Genomic DNA, 21,363 nt, shown 5'->3' with positions numbered 1-21,363 from the left:
GGGAATAGGTCTTTAAGGACGTTTAAAACTTGTCTTTGTTTTCATTACAGGTAAGCTTGGATATCATCTGACTACTTAAAATGTTTTGGGGGGAGTGTTAAGTCCCATTGTATTAAATCACTTTCTCATTACTTGTCTTTATCAGATCAATGTGAAAGACAATAGACATGCTAAATATGTTGAAAATCACATTTCGGCCAGTGACATGAGGGCTTTCGTTTTTGAGAGTCAAGAAGATATGGAAATGTTTCTTGTGGAGGCAAGTAGGCACCGATTTTAAAAATTGATTAAATACTGCTGTAGGAGCCCTGAACTTTGGAGTCTACCAAGCTAAGTCTGTATTTATTAAGTTTTGATTGGCAAGATCAGCACAATAGCTAATGCAAAGTATTCAAAGGTTTTCTTCTGGATCAATGTTTTCTTCTGGACTAACATTTTTTTAATGCCTAGACCAACTGGAGGGATGCAGGAATATTAAGAAAATATTTCTTCTTAGAAATAACTTTTGTCTTCCTTGACAAGGCAGTACTCATTGAGGAGAGAATACTTTGTACAAGAAAATGACAGGAAGCTACAAATGTAGTACCAGCCTTTTCCAATGACTCCTGACTAAAGAGACGAGAGGGCATCTTTTGTGAGAAGACAATGGTCCAAGCAGAAAATCAGGCTTATATTTTCTTAATACTGCTGCTTCCTGGAGTGATAAGGACACTGTTCGCTTTGAGAGCCAGACACATGATGCAGGAGAAAAAAGCCACAAGATAGGGCATTAACTGTCATAATGCTTCCCAACTACTGTCCACAGAATAGTGTGACTAATGACAAACTGTCCTGCAATTTTTTAAGACCTATTTGGCTGTCACAGAAGCTAGTCATCTTTATATACGTGAACAGTAGTAGTGATATCTGAGGTTCTCGGGGCTTGGCTTGCCTCCATGGTTGTGGAACCCAGTGCAAAGCTGCTTTAACTAGCTAAACTGATCTTTCATTTGTATCTTCAGTCTTTTCTGCCCTGTTAGGACTGGGATTTTCAGAGCCTCTGTAGCCAGTGGTCTGCCATTGTCTGTGCAAAATGGCCATACAGCCTGAAAGAGGGGGCTTCCTTATTACATCCAGCTTGGCTATGCAGATTGAGTACCTGGCTCTGGATTTCTTTGATTGCTTTTGTTTTCTCTAATGCATGGTATTTTCATGGAGATACTCATGCCTAAGCCAGAGCGGATTTTTGTGGGCTCTTCCAGAGGTTGTCAGTTTAAAATAATTCCGATTCTATGAATCAAGAATAAATACTTTATTTTGATATAGTGACTTTTTCTGCTCTTTTTTACCAAATAATGTAATGTAATCTGTATTTAGATGCGCGATCGTCAGAAATTAAGAGTGAATGCTGTATGTGCGCCTGCTGCATCATGTGCTGAAAGCTTATCTTCAAGACCTATTGAAGAATTACAGTATGTATCAGATTATATCAGTGGGCAGTGTCTTTAACTACAGTGTTTTGGTGGTGTTGCTGTGTATTAGAATTTTCTATGCAAATCAGATTTTCACCAATTCAGTTCTGGGTTAGCAGGACTTCTTTCTGACCCTTCAGTATCTTCAGCTTGCTTACCTGCCAAATTTTATTTCTGATGCATGCTTTTTCTTCTCCTCTACAGCCGATATGGATTTTTCTCATATTTACGAGAGTTATTTGATGCTCCTCATCCTGTGATGAGCTATCTTTGCTCCCAGTACCGTGTTCACGATGTCCCTGTGGGAACAGAGAAGACCAGAAACATGATTGAAAGGGTGAGATGTCCTAAATAGCACAAACACACCTGTGATCTAGAGTTTTATTTCGGAAATTTTTTGTCAAGTTAATGTGGAGAAAGCAAAAAATTGCTTTAGGCTTTTATTTGGCCTTTGGAAGTGACAACAGTTCATTATACACAAACATATTGCAAGACATTTTAACAAATCCAGTCAATCTAATGCAGTACTTCACAGAAAGTTAAATATATCTTTCACCTGCATACTGTGCCAAGTCAGTTATATGAAGTTGTTTTATTATAACTTCTACTTTAAGTGCCTGCGATGTTCTGGGCAAAATTTTAATCAAACAGTTAATGGTACATGACAATGCTGACCTGTCATGTTTAAAGCAACAATTAGAAGCTACTTTTTTATTTATTTTTCTTTTAAATACATTAAGATGTTCAGTTTCTAGCAAATGCAGTTGTATAGCTTCAGCCAGAATTGATGTGATAAATACTATATAAACCTTTGGGATTCTTAGAAATAGTCTAAGAGGTCCCGCTAGGAGTAATCTCCCTGCCTTAGTCTTTCATGGGTTCTTGCAAGCTCATCATTGCTGGATTATATGGGTAACACACATGACAGTTTTTAATTTAAATCCTTATTCATTTCTCTGTCTATGCCGGACATATGTTGTCTATTGTGTACAGAGAGTGAACTCTTCTTTGAATTCAGAAGACTACTTTAGACTCTCTGAGAACTGTAAGAATTGCTTTTTTGAGGAACTTGGGGAACAGGCTCTGTGAATAGAGAACAATTCTTGTTTTATTGGGATAGCTGTTGCTCCTTCCTATCTTCTGTGTTTCTGAGGCTCTAAGAATAAGGAAGAGAAAAGTAGAAGTGGAGGGAGTCCTAGATGAAAAGCTCTTCTCTTAATGTTTTTTCTAAGCATTTTCATCTTTAAACTGCAATTCTTCCACCGCTTTGTGTTTATCACCTGATGAAGCAGATTACCTATATAATAGGTCTTTGAGTTACGTTTTGTAAACCAGTCAGAATTACTTCTTAGATACTCTCTCCTTTCCAGAGCTCTGGGCAGCAAGTGAAAAATCACTGGTCTAGGGGCAAAGATGAGCCGCTATTCTGAATGTGTTGCACATGGCACTTTCTCAGTTCAGTTGTGTAAAGTTTTTTCTTTTTTTATTATTTTTGATTGAGAAATGCATTGTTTGCAACATTTTGTTTCACACATGCCAGAGAAAGCTTTAGTTTAAGTCATTTAAAAGTAGTAACTCTAAAATTTTTATACCTCATTTTTTTTCCTACAGATACATTTGCTTCACTGAAGTTCATGCATTACAGCTCACCTTATGGTTTTGTCTATTAATTTCTTAAGTACTTTTGGTTCTTTGATACACAGGCTACGTTTGCATGTTACGCATCTACAGCAAGTACAATCCTTGTTCGTGATGCAGTACAAATATTAACAAGTTTTTCCAGTGTCTTATCTGTATATCAGAATAAAGAACCTGTTTAATTGTTTATGGTAATGTACTCTGACAGTATCTTAACATTTCTTCACTGAGCAGTCTGAATTACAAGTATTATGGTGCATTAAACTTAGCGTCATCTTTTTGTAAAGGCTTGTTAACAAGTCAGAGTCTTGCATAAGCTGAAGTTCTTTACTGTGGATTTTAGCTGGTTTATTCCTTGTTCTGAAAAGCATTGCCTTAAGTGATGCTTTTGTCAAATCAGTATTTTTGTGGTTTTTAGGTCATACAAGAAACTGAACTTAAGCACATATACACAGCAGAAGAAAAATACATTGTTAAAGTATCTACTTATACAAACCTGAGACTCTCTACTAATACATCCCTGAGGGCGGCACAGTTTCTCACTAGTTCAGTGGATACAGATGAAAGAAGACAGTTGGAAAACCAGCAACAGGTAGGAATTTACTTCTGTGCTGTATGTGATGTGAACTACTACCCGTTTTATCGTGCAATAAGCATAGCCTACTTGCATGTGTTAGTGTGGTATGTTTGTGGTGCTAGTGGTGTCTGTTTTTTTATTTCAGGACATTAATAACACATTGAAGTCATTGGATATGCGTTTGACTACATTATTTGAGAGACAGAAACATCTGGAACGCAGAGACAATGAGCTCAGGCAACGGAAGAAGGAGCTTTTAGAGAGAGGAAACAGGAGGAGACAGTTGGAATCAAAAATTGGTGTGAAGTATGATAGGTAGGAAACAAGCCATATTATCTATGAAACATGAACAATTTTAATAACAAAAGTGTTTTGGCTTTCTCTTACTGCAGTTTCCTTTTACCTTTACAAAGTAACCAGTAGTTGAACATCAGATACAGGTGATAATTAAGACAAAGAAGTTGTTTAGAAATGGAGATTAAGACAGTATTTGAGAAACCGTGTAACAATGTTCCAAACGGTTTCCTGTAATAAAATCATAGGATTCCAGTGGGAGATCATTGCACTCATTTACTCAAATATTACCATAGTCTTCTGTCTTGGTAGCACATATCTAGATAACACCATAATGTACATATATGGTACTAAGTAAGCATGTCAGGGATTGAGTTGGACCCTGATTGTCCACAGTATTGGTCTTAATGTATTTTCTGGTTTTGTAGGGCTCTGCATTTAGTTCTTCTGTTACAGCTTTGTCATAAGGGAGAACCAGGGCATGGTTCAAGAGGTATTTCGCTTAAGCTCATGGTCCCAGAAGGCAGTGTAGACGAGATTGCCCCAGGCTTCACTCCCTCCCAGCAAACCTTGTACCCTCAAATACTCCTATATGTTCTTATGCCACACTACTCTTAATTTTCTTAAAGTTGGTGCTGGTGCGCGGAGCTCTTGCATTACTTACGGTGCATTAAACTGAAAAGAGAACGTTAAGGGAAAAAAAGAAAGAAAGAAAAAAAAAAAAAAAAAAAAAGAAAAGAAAAATAGGGCTGCAGGGGTGTTGGAGGGACCAGAATCAACTTCTGTATAATCACAAGTGTCCAGGTTGCTGTGAAAAGAAGCTGCTTTAAACAGTGTGGATGTGAGCTTAGCCTCAAAGTCAAGTATTGCTCTCAGGTTTCTTACTAGGGATAGGTGTATTGTCATGGTGTTTTACTAGAATACAGAATACGGTTTGAAGGCAGGGGGTGAACCCTTTACCCAAAGAAATATTGATTAAATCCTTCCCTTTGAAAAAATAATTACACTCTCTTGATTTTGAATAGGGGTAAGAATCCTGACACAATTACAGAGAAGGCTGTTACACATTTTCTCATATAATGTGGATCTCTTTCTGTAGAGATAGAAATTATTTAAATAATCCTTGCGGTGAGTGTAACTATTTCCAAATATTCGTATTTCTAATTGATATAAGTATCTGAATAAAGCTGGATATAATTTTGGAAGTAATATACAATGACAGAATCACTTAGGTTGGAAGGGACTTCAGGTAGTCTGTGGTCCAGCCATGTTCTCAAAGCAAAGTCAACACTGAATTCAGACCAGGTTTTCAGGGCTGTATCCCACTGCATCTTGAAGTTCTCCATGGAGATCGCACGACCTGTTTGGACATTCTGTTCCACTGCTTCGTTGTCCTTATGGGGAAAAAGTTTCTACTGGCATCCAGTCTGGATCTTTCTTGTTTCAACTTATGTCCACTGTCTGTCATCCTTCTACTATGCACCTCTTATAAGATCCTGGTTCCATCCTGTCAGTGGCTTCCTTGTGGGTAGGATAGTGGGGGGGTTGCTGTTAGGTGCCCCGAAGCTGTGTCTTGTCTAGGGTGAACAAGCTGAGCACCCTCATCCTGTCCTTGCAGGGCCTGTGCTGTAGCCCCTGACCATCTTGGTTGCTTTCCAAGTTTGTTCCAGTTTGTTGATATTTGGGGCAGGGGGCAAAACTGGGTGTGATGCTGAACAGAGAAGAAAAATCACTCTCCTCCTGCCTGTGCTTCCATTCATACAGCCAAGGATGCTGGGGGGACACCTTGTTGCTGCCAGGGCACACTGGTGGCTTATGCTCAGCTCATTGTCCACCAATACCTCAAGTCCTTCCCTGCAGAGCTTCTCTGCAGCCAGTCTGACCCAAGCCTGTATCACTGCCAGACTCACTTTCCTCCCAGGGGCAGAACTCAGCATTTGTCCTTGCTGAATCTCATGAGCCTTCTGTCGACCCCTTCCTCCAGTCTCAGCAGACCCCTCTGAACAGCAGGCGTGTCACTCCCCCCAGTTCAGTGTCGTCTGAAAACTTGACTAGAACGGCCTGTCTCCTCCTCCGTGTCACTGGGAGGGATGTTAAACAGGACAGGTCCCAGGACTTAGTCCTGTGGTACCCCACTTGAAACTGGCCTCCAGGCAGAATACAACAAACTAACCATGACCCTCTGAGCTGAACATCCAGCCACTTTTTTTTACGTATCTAGTCTTCCATCCATCCAGACTGCACTCTTCCAACTTGAGTATTGTGGGAGAAAGTATTGAAAAAGTTAGGGGAGTGGGTCTGGATCCAGCAGCCTGAGAGGCTTAATGTTTCCAGGTGCAACCAGTAGTGAGGCTAAGCCTGTCTTCCCAGTAGACATGTTCACACAGAGCACATCTAAACAGCACCTATGTACATAGTTACACACAGCCAGCCACACAGCACAGACAGGCACACAGAACGATTGGGCAAACACAGCACCAGTGGCCTCATCATGTTCCTACTCTGTCTGAGCAGGATAGGGCTCTCTTAATGAGACTCCTACGCATACATGTGGGCAACATGGATCCCATCGGTAGCTGGGTCCAGGAACGCCAAGTCTGTCCCTGGACCTCAGTCTCCCCAGTTGCTGGGTCCTGGACATGCAAACCCCTGAGGCTGCAGCCCTGCCGCTGTTGCCTGGACAGGCTGCCTCACTCACCCATGTGCACATGCACACAGGACTGGCTAGGTCTCCCTGGTTTCCCAGTAGCCAACTCCGTGGTCTTGCCCTCAGAGACACACAGGCATACAAACGTGCAGAGGTAGCTGTGACTCCCCTAGTCCCCCCCAATAGCCAGTACCCCTGTCATCTTACCCTTAAATACATCCACATGCCAGCAGGTCTCATCCCTACGAACAGCAGACCTCATGGTTGCTGGCAGCCAGGCTGGACTCCCCTGGTCCCTCCAATAGCCATCTCTTCCTGTGGTCTCACCACACATTACCCCCTTGGCTCCCAGGCCACTTCACCTACTTGTCAGCTAGTCTGGCTTTGTCTTCACTAGGGATCAAACACTCACTTGCATACCTGCACTTGTACCAGGTGCTGGCACCATGGACACATGGGCCTCTGACCTGTGGTGCCACTCCAATGGCTGTCACTTAAGTCTACTCACTCTGGTCTCCAGTTGCTGGCACCACAGACCAGCAGGCTCTGTCCTCTGACTTGTGATCTGACTATAGTTGCTTGCACTCAGGCTCCCATACACACGCATGAATGCTGAGTAGAGAGTCACTTGCCCAGGAAAAGAGTGAACAATAGAATTGAATAAGAAGAGAGTGTGCCAACTGGGCATGGCTGGACAAGCGTACTGACCAGCCAACTATTTACATGTAACTGTCCCTTTTATCCCCATATCCCTCCATGTTCCCATACTTGTTCCTCTCCAAGTCATCTAGATCCCTCCCATTCCCCACATTTGGTTTCTACCTTGAACATCCAATAGTAAATCCTGCGCAGACACAAAATGCTTTTCTGCTGCATCCCATGATGTCTCCTATGCCCCCAGGAAACAACCTGCCTCAGTACAGAGGGTGCTGTCGTGTTGACTTAGCTTGTTGGGTTTCACACCTGGACACTGGTGCTGAGGCTGTCCTGGGATAGGGTCTCCCTTCCTCCAAGTCCTTAATTTGGGTTCCTGCCTGCTAGGGTGCCCCTGTGCTCCTCTGAGCTTGTGGAGACAGGCATTTCCTGGGCTGATGGCTCCTGTAATGGGCCTGGGGGTAGCCAGGGTAGGGTATTATTTGGGCTTCCCCCACCTGCTCTTGTGTCTCCTTTTTGGGTGTGCAGGTGAGCTTTTAACGTAACAGAAAGCCTTGCTAAAATGGAGGTAAATGGCAACCACCTGATCTCCTGTCATCCAGTCATTTTACAATTGGGTTCATCAGGTATGAGGTACACTTGGTAAATGCTTGCTGATTCTTCCTGATTGCCTACTCCCTTATGCCCCTAGAATTGTTTTCTGAGACGACTTGCTCCACAATTTTCCAGGGATCAAAGTAAGAATGATTGGTCTGTAGTTTCCTGGATCATCGTCTTAGCCTGTTTGGCCATTTTTGAAGATCTCCAAATGCTTTGCAGCTCACTAAACATCACAATTATTTCATATGAAGTTCTTCATAATTACAAGTTTCTGAGGTTTAAAACAAGTGAAAATTCCGTTTTTCTGCAGTAAGTTGAGGACACAATTTTTTTTACTAGTATATATAACAAGAATTAAGCAAACCTCCTGAACTCTCTGATGTTGTATTGTTGCAAGGAACTAGCATCAGAATAAAAATGTCATCCTTACACTGATTCACTGATATTTTTTTTTTATCTGAAATTTACAGAAGTAAAGGAGTATGGTTGCCAAGTTGATGTCCTTAGTAGCCAAAATCAGAGTTTCTTTAATTATGAATTTTTTGTCTTTTGAGTTTTGTAGGTTTAAAGTGCATAGATCGGTGTTTGGAATGTTTAGGTATACGAATTCCTGTTCTTGCCAACTGTTGGTTCATCACCAAGATTAAGAATTTCTGTATTTTTTGTACAATTTATTTTTATTCAGGATTAATCCAATATTGATTCCTCCCATAGTTTAAGACAGCTGGAACAAGATGCTATCAACCTAGAGAAAGAATCGCAACAGGCAAATGTAAAGATCAAAGAAATAAATAGCCAAAAAGCAAGACTTGTTACTGAATTAATGCATCTCATAAAGGTAAGTATTTTTAACTTGGTATGTGTTCCACTATTGGGAAAAGTCCAATTCTTGTGACTTAAGTAGGAGGTATGCAACATTTGGATGTGTTACTGTAAATGTTTATGAGCTAACTTGCTTCAAGATAAACATCTTTTGAAGCTTTTATGAACTTGAACTTGTTCATCTGTCGTTAATTGGACTTGTAGATAATTTGCTTGTGTTGATTTAGGCTCTCAGCGACTGAAGTCTTATAATCCACCGTCTGATCCAGTAAATACAGGAATGAATGAGGTTTTCTTTAACTCAAAAAAGAAGAAAACAGTTTGGACTTAACTGTTGCTTTAGCTTAACCTGTAAGCCCTAATAATGGGAGCTGCCACAAGGTGAATTTTCTTAGGGTTTTTTTTTTTACTAACTAAGGAACAAGAAACAGTTACTTCTAGTTCTAAGGGAATCTGCTTGTGCTTTTGCAGTCAGCAAGAAGTGGTGCCATTCTTGCAACCACTTTGAGCATGTATGTTGTTCCTTTGCCATGCCTTACTAATGTTGAAATGTGTTCTTGCTTACCCCTGGAAAGAGTTATTACCTTTGAAGTGAGGCTGATTTCAATACACTTCAGCTGCTGGTATTTAGGTAATAAACAAAGAAAAAGTAATGCAAATGGGTGGGCTGTTTCTGTTTGTTGATAGGCATGGACTACAACAACTGGAGTGTTTCAGGGATCACCCTTGGGTAAGCTAGCCAAAGCAATTTTGAAAATGCCAAAGAATGGCAGAAGTCACCTGCCATGTTAAAAGGGTTCCTTAGGCTGTAGATTACTTTACAGAACTTACAGAACTTGTGCAGGTAATAACAGTACTGAAAAGTAACGCTCTTCAAAACTTGTGCAAATGCTCTGTATTTAAAACAGGAATTTCTAGAATATGCTTCTGATTTCTGTATTTGATTTTCCCAGAACATAAACTGTCCAAGTGTGTTGCTGTTCTGAAGTGCAGCCAAAGTTGTTTACTGACTGCTGTATGACCTGCCTGAAGGAGTGTCTTAATCTTTTTCGATGTTTCATTACATGTTTTATCAAAATTGTTGAAATCCATACATTTCTGGTCATCCCCAAACCAAACTGCATGAATGCTTCCAAGTTTGTGGGACTCCGTACTTTCTTCAATACGTTTTGTAGTTATAGTAGCTGTATTCTATTAAAGTGATAAAAACTTAGGTAGCCTTATGTTTCAGGTATCCTCACTTCTGCCACAGAAGGAAATTTAAAACATGTATGGGATTTTTGTGTGTTTGTGTGGTGGCAGTATGATCTACTTTTTTAAGAGTTCTGGGGCTTGTGTGGAACAGTCAACTAGGGTGACAGAGTGCATGTATATTTACACAAATGCACAAGGCAGAGTGTACCTGGCACATACCTAATACAGGTCAATACTTCACAACCAGTTGACAGAAACAGCCTTGTTCCACTCTCTCAGATTCTGGCACTGTTGTCTTTGAATAATCTTAACTTTTTCCATTTTTCAGCTCCTTTCGTTACAACTTTTTTTTTTTCCAGTTTACTTCTCTGATAATTGTTTTTAAACGGTTTAAGTGGATTGGAAACGAATACATTTATTCCTCCGTCCAAGTTCACACTATAGAAACTTTGTGTTGAAAAGACAAACAGTGAAGGTCTCAGACCTTGGCTCACTATTGTAGTCAGAAGCTAACACTCTCAACACTTCATTCGGCAGATTCCCTAGGTCTACACTTGGAACCTTGTCCTCCCTTTCATTAGGAGAGAGGATTCCTTTGTATTTATATGCCAATCATAACAAAAACAAAACAAAACCAAACAAAAAAAAACAGTGAAATGGTGTTCTCAATGCCCCACAATTCAAGGTTTGAAGCTACTCTTCACACAGTCAAGAGTATATTGCTGATTTTGAAACCTGTAGGCCATTCCTGAGGCTGACTCGTTTAAAGAAGCAATCATTTTAATGTCGAAGTTGTCAAACCAGGTTCTGGGGGTCACTAAAGCCTGTTATGAAACTTCCAAAATAGAGCCTCCTTCTGTTGTCATATGCTGTTCCAGTTAAGACAGAAGACACTAGAGTCACTGTACATCCCGTCAGTCATCTTTCATTGTCACTGAGAGAGGCGTATATCTTATGTGTTTATTTTTTGACCTTTTTCCATCTCTGTGTGTGACTTAGGAAGTCCACCAAAATCCACCTGTTGGATTCTGTTTCTGAGAAAGAATTGGGATGGCTTTGTCTTTTCTCACATTTCACATGTGAGTCTATGGCATAGGGAAAGACAGTGTGCTTTTTTGGTGTAAAATGGTTTGGTTGCAAGTAATATGTATATGCTTAAAGATTAAAAGTACATAGGGACTATACATCTTGAAGAGCTTGGGTCACCAATAAGTCACCTTTCATTTTCATTGAGTTTGATAGATAGCAGTGTTGAAGAGCTGAACACAGTGTGAGATTGTATGCTATGACTAAAAAATGGGTTGTTTTTAAAGCCTGATAGTGATTCTTTCAGTTTTGAGTCTCTTGTGGAAAAAAATGACATTTTGTGTTTTCCTACATAGAACTGCGTATCACTGAACGTCCTGAAAGCAGATTTGGTTCTTCAGAGCACTACAGTGGCTGCTGAGAAGAACAGACTAGAATCAGAGTATAAAGCAGCAAGCGCACAGCTAAGAGCTGCTGAGGTAACCATTTCTATGAATACTGCAATATCTACTATTAAAACATCTTCTGTGGAAGCCTTTATGGTATAGGAAAGGATGCTTCTATGTCTTTGTTTAGAAATGGGTATTAGTACTGCTAAACATTTAGCCTTGATTTCTGTAGTTTGACCAGTTTCTTCATTTAAAGACGAATAGGAGCTTTGCCTTCCTCAATTAAGACAGCTAGGCTTCTATGAAAATGTGCTGAACAGTCATCATGTCCTGGATCTTTTTATTGTCATGCATAGTGTGTGTAAAAAGGCTAGCTGTTATTTGGAAGTATTATTTTTCTTCTGAGTCTGTCATAGACAAGTAGCCCCAACCCATATGGGAGATAAAGCTCAAGATGAACCAGAAAGTACTGTATTGGAGTAGAGCAAAGCTGTTTTACCTTTCTTTCATAGCTTATTTTCTCATACTGTAATTAAATGCCTTTTTTGGAGGACAGAAAGGAGGATAAACAGTCCTTCTATTGATCATATTAGGAAGCTATGCTGTGTTCAGGTAAAAAGATAGTCTCTGAGGAATTAGTTCCAGAGACAAGTACTCTTTTCTCAGAGCAGAGGACAGTGTGATCTCTCATGAATTGGTGCATAGAGGTTAATTTTTCTATTTCTGTAGTCCCCAATGTACTGGGGAAAAAACTGTCAAAGTACAGGATGATAGGTTTTTTCCGTATCTTTGCAAGAGTCAGGTCAACTATAACCTACTGCTAATTCAATTTCATCCACAAAAAAAAAAATGCTGTTCAATTGGAAAGCAGTTCAAAAGGTAAGTAATAGTTATTTTGGATGGATATGCACTTCCAGAAAGAATGACCTTGGCATGTATTTAGAAAACCACTTGAGGCTATAGGTATCATCACTTGCAGGAAAATTAGGAAGAGGAGAACTTCCTAAGAGGAGCAAAAAGTAACTTGACAGAGACAAGTCCAGCATGTTACTTGGAAAATCACTGTTGCATCAGTTCTCTCACATGATGCAGCTGTTACCCACCTAGTTGACCAAGGGAAGCCGGTCAATGTAATCTTGTTGGATTTCAGTAAAGCCTTCGATACTGTCTCTCACAGTATCCTCCTGGACAAAATGTCCAGCGTACAGCTGGATAAACACATAATGCAATAGGTGAGCAGTTGGCTGACGGGTCAGGCTCAAAGGGTTATAGTAAATGGGGTTACATTGGGCTGGCGACCAGTCACTAGCGGGGTTCCGCAGGGATCCATCTTGGGGCCAGTGCGCTTTAATGTCTTCATAAATGACTTGGATGCAGGACTTGAAGGATTACTATGTAAGTTTGCTGATGACACAAAATTGGGAGGAGCTGTTGACACTTTCGAGGGCATAGAGGTCCTGCAGAGAGATCTAAACAAATTAGAGAGCTGGGCAATCACCAACGGTATGAAGATTAACAAGGGCAAGTGCCGGATTTTGCACCTGGGCCAGGGCAACCCTGAATGTCCATACAGAGCGGGGAATGAGAGGCTGGAGAGCAGCCCCACGGAGAGGGATCTGGTCGACAGCAAGTTGAACATGAGCCAGCAGTGTGCCCTGGCAGCCAGGAGGGCCAACCGTGTCCTGGGGTGCATCAAGCACTGCATTGCTAGCTGGTCGAGGGAGGTGATTGTCCCGCTCTGCTCTGCACTGGTGCGGCCTCATCTTGAGTACTGTGTGCAGTTTTGGGTGCCACAGTATAAAAAGGATATGAAGCTACTAGAGAGTGTCCAGAGGAGAGCCACGAAGATGGTGCAGGGTTTGGAGGGGAAGCCATATGAGGAGCGGCTGAAGTCACTTGGTCTGTTCAGCCTGGAGAAGAGGAGACTGAGGGGAGATGTCATCGCGGTCTACAGCTTCCTCACGAGGGCAGGAGCAGGAGCAGGTGTTGATCTCTTCTCCCTGGCGACCAATGATGGAACCCGAGGGAATGGCAGGAAGATAGGCCCGGGGAGTTTTTTTTCCCCTGTGAATGATGTATGTTGTACAGTCTGTGGTTTATTTCTTATTTTCTGCCTTAAGAGATGCACTTTCATGGGGAAAACTCAGTATTTCTTAGCTTCATCTCAAATTAAGTGTTATTTCAAATAGTACATTTACATTGGCCCTTCCCTCCAACTTCTTAGTGGCTTTGGCTGTGATAAATTTTTTTTACAGCAGCACTGTGTTAAGGTAATCTTGCTCCAAAGCTGCCTATGAGGATGCCATCGCAACACTTCGAGGAAGCCTTGCAAACATTATTGCATGTTTTTATAAAATAAATAAACCTGCAAAAAGGAGGTAGCCAGACAGAAATAAGTATGTTGTACAAGAGCTGTGTAGTGAACTAAATTGGTGCCTAAACATTACGGTTGTGGGACCATTAACTCTCTATTTGATCATCAGACATTTTTATAGGTCACGTGCTGGTCATGGTGCATTCATTGTAATTGCAATGGTGGGTATCAGCCAAAGAAGCTGCGAAGCTTCATTAATACTTAGCGCTCACTCATGGTGTTTATCTCCCAAGCAATCTTGAATCCTTATAATACCTGAATAAATATCTGATTAAGATTTGAAGTAAACACAAACCCCACAGTACATCTAAGTGAAGATCACATATGTTCCTTTTGTGAGGTCATGGCACTGAGATACTGTGGAGAGAGCAGCATATTTGTTGGTTTATGGTGTTTTTTTTTTTTTAAACCGCTTAGGTGGAGAGGCCAAAAAAGTACATGTTTTCGAACAAGTCAAGTTAGCAACAACAGATTTCTGGGGTTTGTATTTTGTCATTGCAGTTCAAGTGGGAACCTTAGTGTTATTTTAACAACTCCTTGTATTTACTTTATTTAATGAGCCTAAGAAGCAAATCTGTGTTTGTGACCTATACTGAACGTTAGGGAGGATTGTTAGCCCCATCTGCTCATTAGATAATTGGCACAGTTGCCTGCATGTTTATGGTGGTTGTTTGAAAGAGTCTTGCTAATTGTCTTGCTTTGATAGCTTGTTAATTTTCAGGTTTGTTTGGTGTAAATTCAGCACCAAAATTCAGCAAAAAGCTGAATGAAAATTGAGACTTACCTTGCTGTTGAACTGTCAGTGTGTTTATTCTATTATGTGCTTCATAACCACATCAAAAGTCTATTGCTTCCCAGTCTTCCTGTTGAATGCTGAGGTTTTCCTCTGCCCAAACATGTATTTTCCTTTTCACACCCTAAAGAATTTTTCTTGCTTGGGTCAGGCATGTTCAATGTTGAATCTATTTCAGATTTTCAGTGCCTAGACATCAACTCGAAATCTTGTTTCATGCAGCTCTGCAGGGTTTCAAGTGGGAGCTTTACATGCAACTGAGAGCTGAGATTCCCCACTTCAGATGATTCAGAATTGACTTTGGCTCTGGAAATGATCAAACACAGAAGTAGAAAATTGATGTTTCTTGTATAAAAAAGTATGGGGGTGTTGCCTTTCATTGGATCCTTTGCCTTCATTATCATGAGGTCAAACACATTTCAGATGAAGCCAGCTGGCTTTTAAATTTCTGGGATCCAAAATACAGCCAGTTTTAATTTAGAACTTTCTAAAATATGCCTAAAAAATTGTTTATTGAATGTAGTACAGGGCATATGCAGATATGTAATGGAACATAAGTGTTGTGGTGTACAGTTTTATTTATGCTAATTCAGAATGACATAAGATCTTGGCTGTAACCAAAAGGAAGGCCATCCTCCACTTACTGCTGTTTTATCTGTATAGCTGTAATGCCAGTCCTTCTTGCCCCCAGTGTGACATTTCCCTCTGTCTCTACAATAGACTTTATGAAGTGGAGGCGGGGGGAATATCTAAAAAATGCCCTTTTTTTTTTTTTTTTTTTTTAACCTATGTGAAAACATCAACACAGTATAGAAAAAAGTCTTTATGGTATGTTTGTGAAGATTGTGAAATGCTTACCTCTAGTGCAAAGTCTATTTCCTCGTGCTTGATGGAGGGAGGGAAAACCAGGATTTTTTAGTTGGTATATGCTGTAGAGAACAGCAGCCCTAATTCTTGAGTGAGTGTGAGAACTCCATTGATGATCACTCGTGATTGTATCTGTTACTACTGCTTCTGTTGCATTTAGTAAATAAAGATTAATTAAATTGCCAGAAAGTAAAGCGAGTTGCTATCCGTGTCTGTCCTGTATTTTAAAAATGTGGAATAAATGTTTATCTAACTGTATAATCTCCGAATGAACACTTCAAAATTTTTTTGCCACTGGAGGGCTCCCATATTTAACTGAAGTACACAACAATAAAAATTGTGAAGATAAAGCTCTCCCAAGTGTAGGAACATAACTAAACTTTCCAAACTGTCAGAAGAGAGTTCCGAAGCAAAGTATTGTGCATATGGATTTTGAATTAGAATTTTGTGCCTCTGAAAAAAGTGAAAACAGTGTATTCCCGCTGTGTAACTGTCTTTTAAAAATACGGATTGCATGCGTAGTCACTGAGTAAATGTATACTAAAATAACTTGGATTAAAGGCTCGGGTATCTTGGTGTGTACTCCTTTTCCCTTCTGAGTGGTTGGCAGCTCCCAGCTGTCTGCAGCTGAGTGCTCACCTGAGCTGGGAGACAGGAGCAAGCAGTTTCTCCCAAGCACTGCCAGCTCAGCATTTGGAAGCAGCAGGCCTGCGGTAGGGACTGCATGTATAGAGATAAGTGAGTGAGATTTCTGGGGGCAGGGGGGGAAGAGATGCTTAAGGCTCTCCTCTTTTTTTTTTTTTTTTTTTTTTGCCTGAGTACTGCTTATTTGAGATAATCTTTAGCTTAGTGTTTCATGAAGGTATCATATTTTGTGTATTGTATTTTAACTACTGTTGTGGTAACATTGCATTATAGAAGTCACAGGGCTGGGTTGGCCACTTAACCTGTAGTAAGTTTCAGAGAGTTTAGCCTTGAGACCACTGTTCAAAACCAGAAACTATATCTGCTTTTCACTTAGTTTCAGCATTAGTTTAAAAACTGTGTATTTCCATTTTGTATTTTGCTGACTGTATTACAGAGGTAATGAAACAGCAAAGGAAGTACTTCTGATTGTGTAATTATGATGTTTACCCTGTAATATTTCAGCTAAAATACCGTTCAGTGTACATCATGTCCACCATGTTCTTCCAAGCAGATAAATACAGTTAAGTGGGAGCTAATAAAAAATAAGGCTCACAGTAGCTGTGTTTTGGCTTATAGGGAATTTCCTGTAAAGTAGTCTATTTTGAGACATATATTGAATCTACAGGCATACTTGTCTAGAGAAAATAAATTTAGTGATATTACAAGAACATGCTTTTGATCAGTTTACCTTGGCATCTGTTGACTTCGAGCAGAGAGGCAGAATGAGTTCTGTATGTTGAAACAAAGATTTTTGATCTTTAAGCAGTCTGATTTCACCTACATTCTCTTACTCAGATGTTGTTTGTTGCCAGTGTGCTAGTGTCACCTCTGGAAATCTATAATAAAGTAAAAAAAAAAAAAGTGTATTTTAATATCTTTACTATCTTTTCTAACAGCAACAATTTCGTGAACTGGATGATAGGAAGCGAGTTCTTACAGAAAACTGCAAGGAATTGCTGAAAAAAGCTCGACAGGTCTGCAAACTGAGTCCAGATCAACATCTTCCAAAAGAATTTCAAACTGTATGTACAAAAACAAATCTCCACATATCTCTTAGATTTTGGATGATGTACACCATTCTAACTTCTCCAGCAAAGAATGTTACATATTTCTGATTAGAAGGCTACCAGTAAAGGATCATGTGTACTTCCACTAGGGTTGACTCATATATTGTCACTTACGCTTTTAAAGCACCTTTAAATAGTGCTGGAATATTCTCTAACTCTCACTTTGTTTTGTGCACAGGGGGAAGAAAATCTGATCTGAAATTTCAATTAAAATCCATAGTCTTGTGTTCATAGAAATAATTAGAGGCCATATTTTTCTAGCTTCTTGCTCTAATGGAGCAACACAAAAGAACTGAAATCTGGGCCCACCTACTTACCTGGAGGTCTTCCCAGCCTCTAGAAGTATTTGCATGGCTTAACTAGTGTAGCCCCTGGCTTATACCAAGTCTATGAGCATCTGTACCTGCACACGCTAGGCAACTGAGGAGCAATTAATTGTGTAGCTTTGTTATAGTAGCACTTCTAGCCTTCTTTCTCTGTCCAGAATAGTTTGTGAGGGAATCTTGCTGTGTTAAATTTTGAACATGTGACATCTTGATTAAAAGTTATAGAATATTTCATGGCTTATTCAATTTCTTTTTAGCAAACTTGAGTCCTTCATTAGCATTGCTGTGTAACACATGCATCGTTTCTCTTGTAGGCTTTTCAGGCTCTTCCGACCACGTTGGAAGAAATTGATGCTTTTCTGAATGAAGAGAAAACCAGGGCCTCCTGTTTCACAGGCCTGAATGCTTCAGTATGTTCACTGCTTTCCCTCCACCCTCCCTTCCTCCCCCTCCACCCATATTGTACTTGCTTCCCACTCTGTGCTAGATCTCTTGGTATAATAAGCTAGACAGCAGGAACAATGTGCTGTAAATGCCAGATTCTGCATCTATTAGAATTTTAAGTAGGTTCTTCCAAAAGAACAGTGTGTACTGTGCCTCTTAAAAAAAAAAAAAAAAAGTTTCAGTAACCTGAAATAAGCAATGCTTTACAGTTTCTTTGCTTTAAAGCTAGAAATGTATCTTGTTCAGTGTGCAGTGCAATAATCTATATACTTGTGTTTGAACAGAATCAGTGCAGTGTGATATTTTTACAGTCAAGGTTAGAATTGGCAAACATTTTGATGACTGCTTGTTTTTTTTTATTCTGGCAGGTTGTTGAAGAATACAATAAGCAGACACAAGAAATACAGCAGTTGACGGAATATCTAGAGGAAAAGAAAAATGAATTGGATAGCTATAAGCAAAACATTTCACAGGTAATAGCTGAAATTATGACTTCTGTAGCAGTATGTCTTTATTAGAATACAATGTATGTACAACAGTAAAGGGTAACATTCCAAGTTGTCTTGAGTGTAAACTGAGATGTTAGCTTTTGTAATGACAATATTTTTTTATTTAAATGCTATCTCTAAAGGAAAATTCAGTTATTAAAAAGGGTTTTACATGGATATGTCTACTTCTAGGTCAAAGAAAGGTGGCTAAACCCCTTGAAAAAGCTGATTGAGCAAATTAATGAGAAGTTCAGTAACTTCTTTAGTTCTATGCAGTGTGTTGGTGAAGTGGATCTTCATGTGGAAAATGAGGTATGATTTATTTTTCATATGGAAGAGTAACATTCATATTTTCGTGCATCATGTTTTGCTTGTATATTGCTAGAGGAAAAATAACAAGTTGTCATTTGGATTGTAGGAAAGATGTTCTTTTAAAAAAAGTAACAAACTTTTACTGATGAACACATGTTTTTGTGCTAGAACTGACTTATCAGTCTGATTAAAGGAAAATAAGTCTTTGTCCAGATGCATAGGACTTCAGCTCACTGACTTTTGGAAGCTTCTTGCAACTTAGAAGGCTCGGTTAGAAGCATTGTATTTACTTCAGCTGTAACTCTGATTTATTAAGTTAGTGATTTAATTCTACATTTTTAGCTAATCTGTGCTATTCTCTTATCATTTAGTGGCTAAATCTACTATTATTAAGTGTTGTATTGATTTGGTTCTACATGTAGTTTCTAGTCAAGTCTGCTGGCATTTTGTCTGTTTTGAAAGTAGCAGTCATTTGGCCAGGCCTCAGTAACATTTCTAGGCAGGGTTTGCCTCTGATGAAGGGTTTAAAGCATCAGTGGTACCTTGGGGAGCAAGGTACTATTCAGTGCAGTGGGCTGAAGAGAAGTTGAGTATTTCGTTTTAAATTGATCTCTGTAATGATGATTTTAAGGCTCTTATATGTAATGCATAGACTCCACAAGAGTGAAAGCTGACAAACATTTTTCTGCTGTTATAAATTACTTGAGCAGCTTTTCTTAAAATATTTGAAGTGGTAGTTATTTTGGGGGGCAGAATAATGACTGACAAGGCTCTTTACATGAACTGCATAAAAACGTTTACATAGAAACTAGTATTATGAAACAGTAGGACATTAAAACATGGACTTTTCAGTTCTTTTGATAGTTACCTACAGAGTCAGATCTATATTACACAAATACTATCGTTTATCTAAAAGTAAGTTGGGAGAGAGTACACAGAAAAACAGTAAAGCAGTTTAAAAGCAAAGGGAGTCTGAACTGTCTTTCTGAATATCTTCTTTGGAAGGTCTTGCTGTTCTCTTGCAAAGATGTCTCAAGTAGTTCAAGAGGTTAGCTAGTGGTACTGTGCCAGTGATTAAAACTTTTTCCTCAAGGGATCAACATCTATAATACAGAGAGGTGGATAAACTGTTCTAGAGCTTGGATTCCTTACCCTCTTCTCTGCAGGAGACTCTTTAGCCCTGACCTGTAAATACCAAAAGAGAGATGGTTGAGGTAGAATTATGTTTGTTAGAAATACTCCTATGACACTGAAGTTCAAGCCTCTGTTAGCCTGCCCTGCAGGAACCTTGAGATCTGAGGATGTCCTTGGCGATAGTACCTACTGTGTGAAACACTTCACTGGGTTCTTCCTTGACATCCTGTCAGAAACCCCAGTGAACTTTCTGACTTCCCTTGGTAGCACTTGGTAACCAGAATTCAGAGTGGTAGCAGTGATAACCCTTACCTTCCTCGATTCTCCACCAGGGAGTTTTGAGCATCATTCTTGGCAGGTCCTATAATACCTATCCATTATATAAAATGACGTTCCCAGTAGTCTGGCAGCAAAGACCTGACTTTCTAATGCTGTTGTGGCTGTGCTGGAGGGCGGATCTTTTTTACTGGAGGTTTTGCCAGCCTGTGCCTTGTAAATTTATCCAAGCCTAGTTTCAGTCTGTGCCAATGCATCTGAAACTACAGTGGGCCTAGAGGCCTTAGGTCCTGTTTTTTATTTCTCCTTACAAAAAGTTGTTATGTTCTTGATGTCCCACAGCCCCGTCCCTTTCCAAAGAGTATAGCAAGAGCTCTGGAATTATCTGTTAGAGAAGAAACAGGAAGTGAATTGTGAACTTAAGGATATTTTTTCACTCCACTATGCTAAGTGTTCATGGTCATAAGCAAGCCAGACTGTGAGTCTGTTGAGATTGATCCTGACAAGCAAGTACCAAATCCTACTAAAATGGAGAAAGTCCATCTAAGCTATGGTGCTGTTATCTTCACTGATTAGGAGAATGTTTTCCTAGCCCACCTTAGCAAAATAACACCTCCAGAAAGGTCAGTGCAGCAATGTTCATTTGTTTTGAAAGCATGCCCCATGATTTTCCTTCTTAGGCTCCTGATTATCAGGCATGGCTATCAAACTACAGTCTGCAAATCCAAGAAGCTAATTATTCTTCTGATAAGCTGCATTAAATGCCAAAGAAGAAATTTATTACTTAATGGGGAGAATGAAACGGTAACCAAAATCAGCTTGCAAATAGTGTTAGTTGCATTAAGCATTGCTTTGTTGCAGTGTGTCTGTTATGGTCATATAGCACTCCTTCTCAAGGCAGGTCTTCAGTTTGTCTTTGGAAGTGCCAACCTGTTGCCAGGGTGAGAAAGATGACCTGTCTTCAAAACTGGAAAAAGTTGGCACTTAGCAAACATGAGTTTATAACTATGTCAGGTCACCTGCATTCTCTCTTAAAGTGTGTATGCATTTGCCTCAGCCTCAAGGATTCACAGTTCCATGTTTCTATAATACTGGTACACCAGAAGCACCAGAGGTTTGTAGTACATGAAAGTAAATACCAGTATAAGAACTTGCACTTTACAGTCCTGAGGATGTTTGTCTGCCTGCAGGTGTAGTAAAACATCAGGAACACCAAAAGATGGCTGATTCTTCTGATTTAGCAGATTAGCTGATCTGAGAGGATTTGATAGGTCCTCTCCAATGTTAGATGCTATCTGGTATG

General features: G+C 39.9%; 1 protein-coding gene across 3 annotated transcripts in view; it reads left to right on the top strand.

Moving 5' to 3' along the window:
* The window catches only part of SMC5 (structural maintenance of chromosomes 5), a 47,990-nt gene that overhangs the window by 21,890 nt on the left and 4,737 nt on the right, over positions 1-21,363 (top strand). For all 3 annotated transcript variants that reach the window (XM_082337485.1, XM_082337484.1, XM_082337486.1), the window contains 11 exons: positions 146-259; positions 1,357-1,451; positions 1,656-1,788; positions 3,508-3,681; positions 3,812-3,981; positions 8,576-8,699; positions 11,260-11,382; positions 16,910-17,035; positions 17,721-17,816; positions 18,219-18,323; positions 18,531-18,650. In XM_082337485.1, the coding sequence (XP_082193611.1) occupies positions 146-259; positions 1,357-1,451; positions 1,656-1,788; positions 3,508-3,681; positions 3,812-3,981; positions 8,576-8,699; positions 11,260-11,382; positions 16,910-17,035; positions 17,721-17,816; positions 18,219-18,323; positions 18,531-18,650 (1,380 nt within the window). The remainder of the gene's footprint in view (positions 1-145; positions 260-1,356; positions 1,452-1,655; positions 1,789-3,507; positions 3,682-3,811; positions 3,982-8,575; positions 8,700-11,259; positions 11,383-16,909; positions 17,036-17,720; positions 17,817-18,218; positions 18,324-18,530; positions 18,651-21,363) is intronic.

The sequence above is a fragment of the Platalea leucorodia genome, assembly GCF_965183815.1.
Source record: "Platalea leucorodia genome assembly, chromosome: Z".
Lineage (NCBI taxonomy): Eukaryota > Metazoa > Chordata > Aves > Pelecaniformes > Threskiornithidae > Platalea > Platalea leucorodia.
Note: the sequence above shows the minus strand (reverse complement) of the source record. Positions and strands in the feature narration are given on the sequence as shown.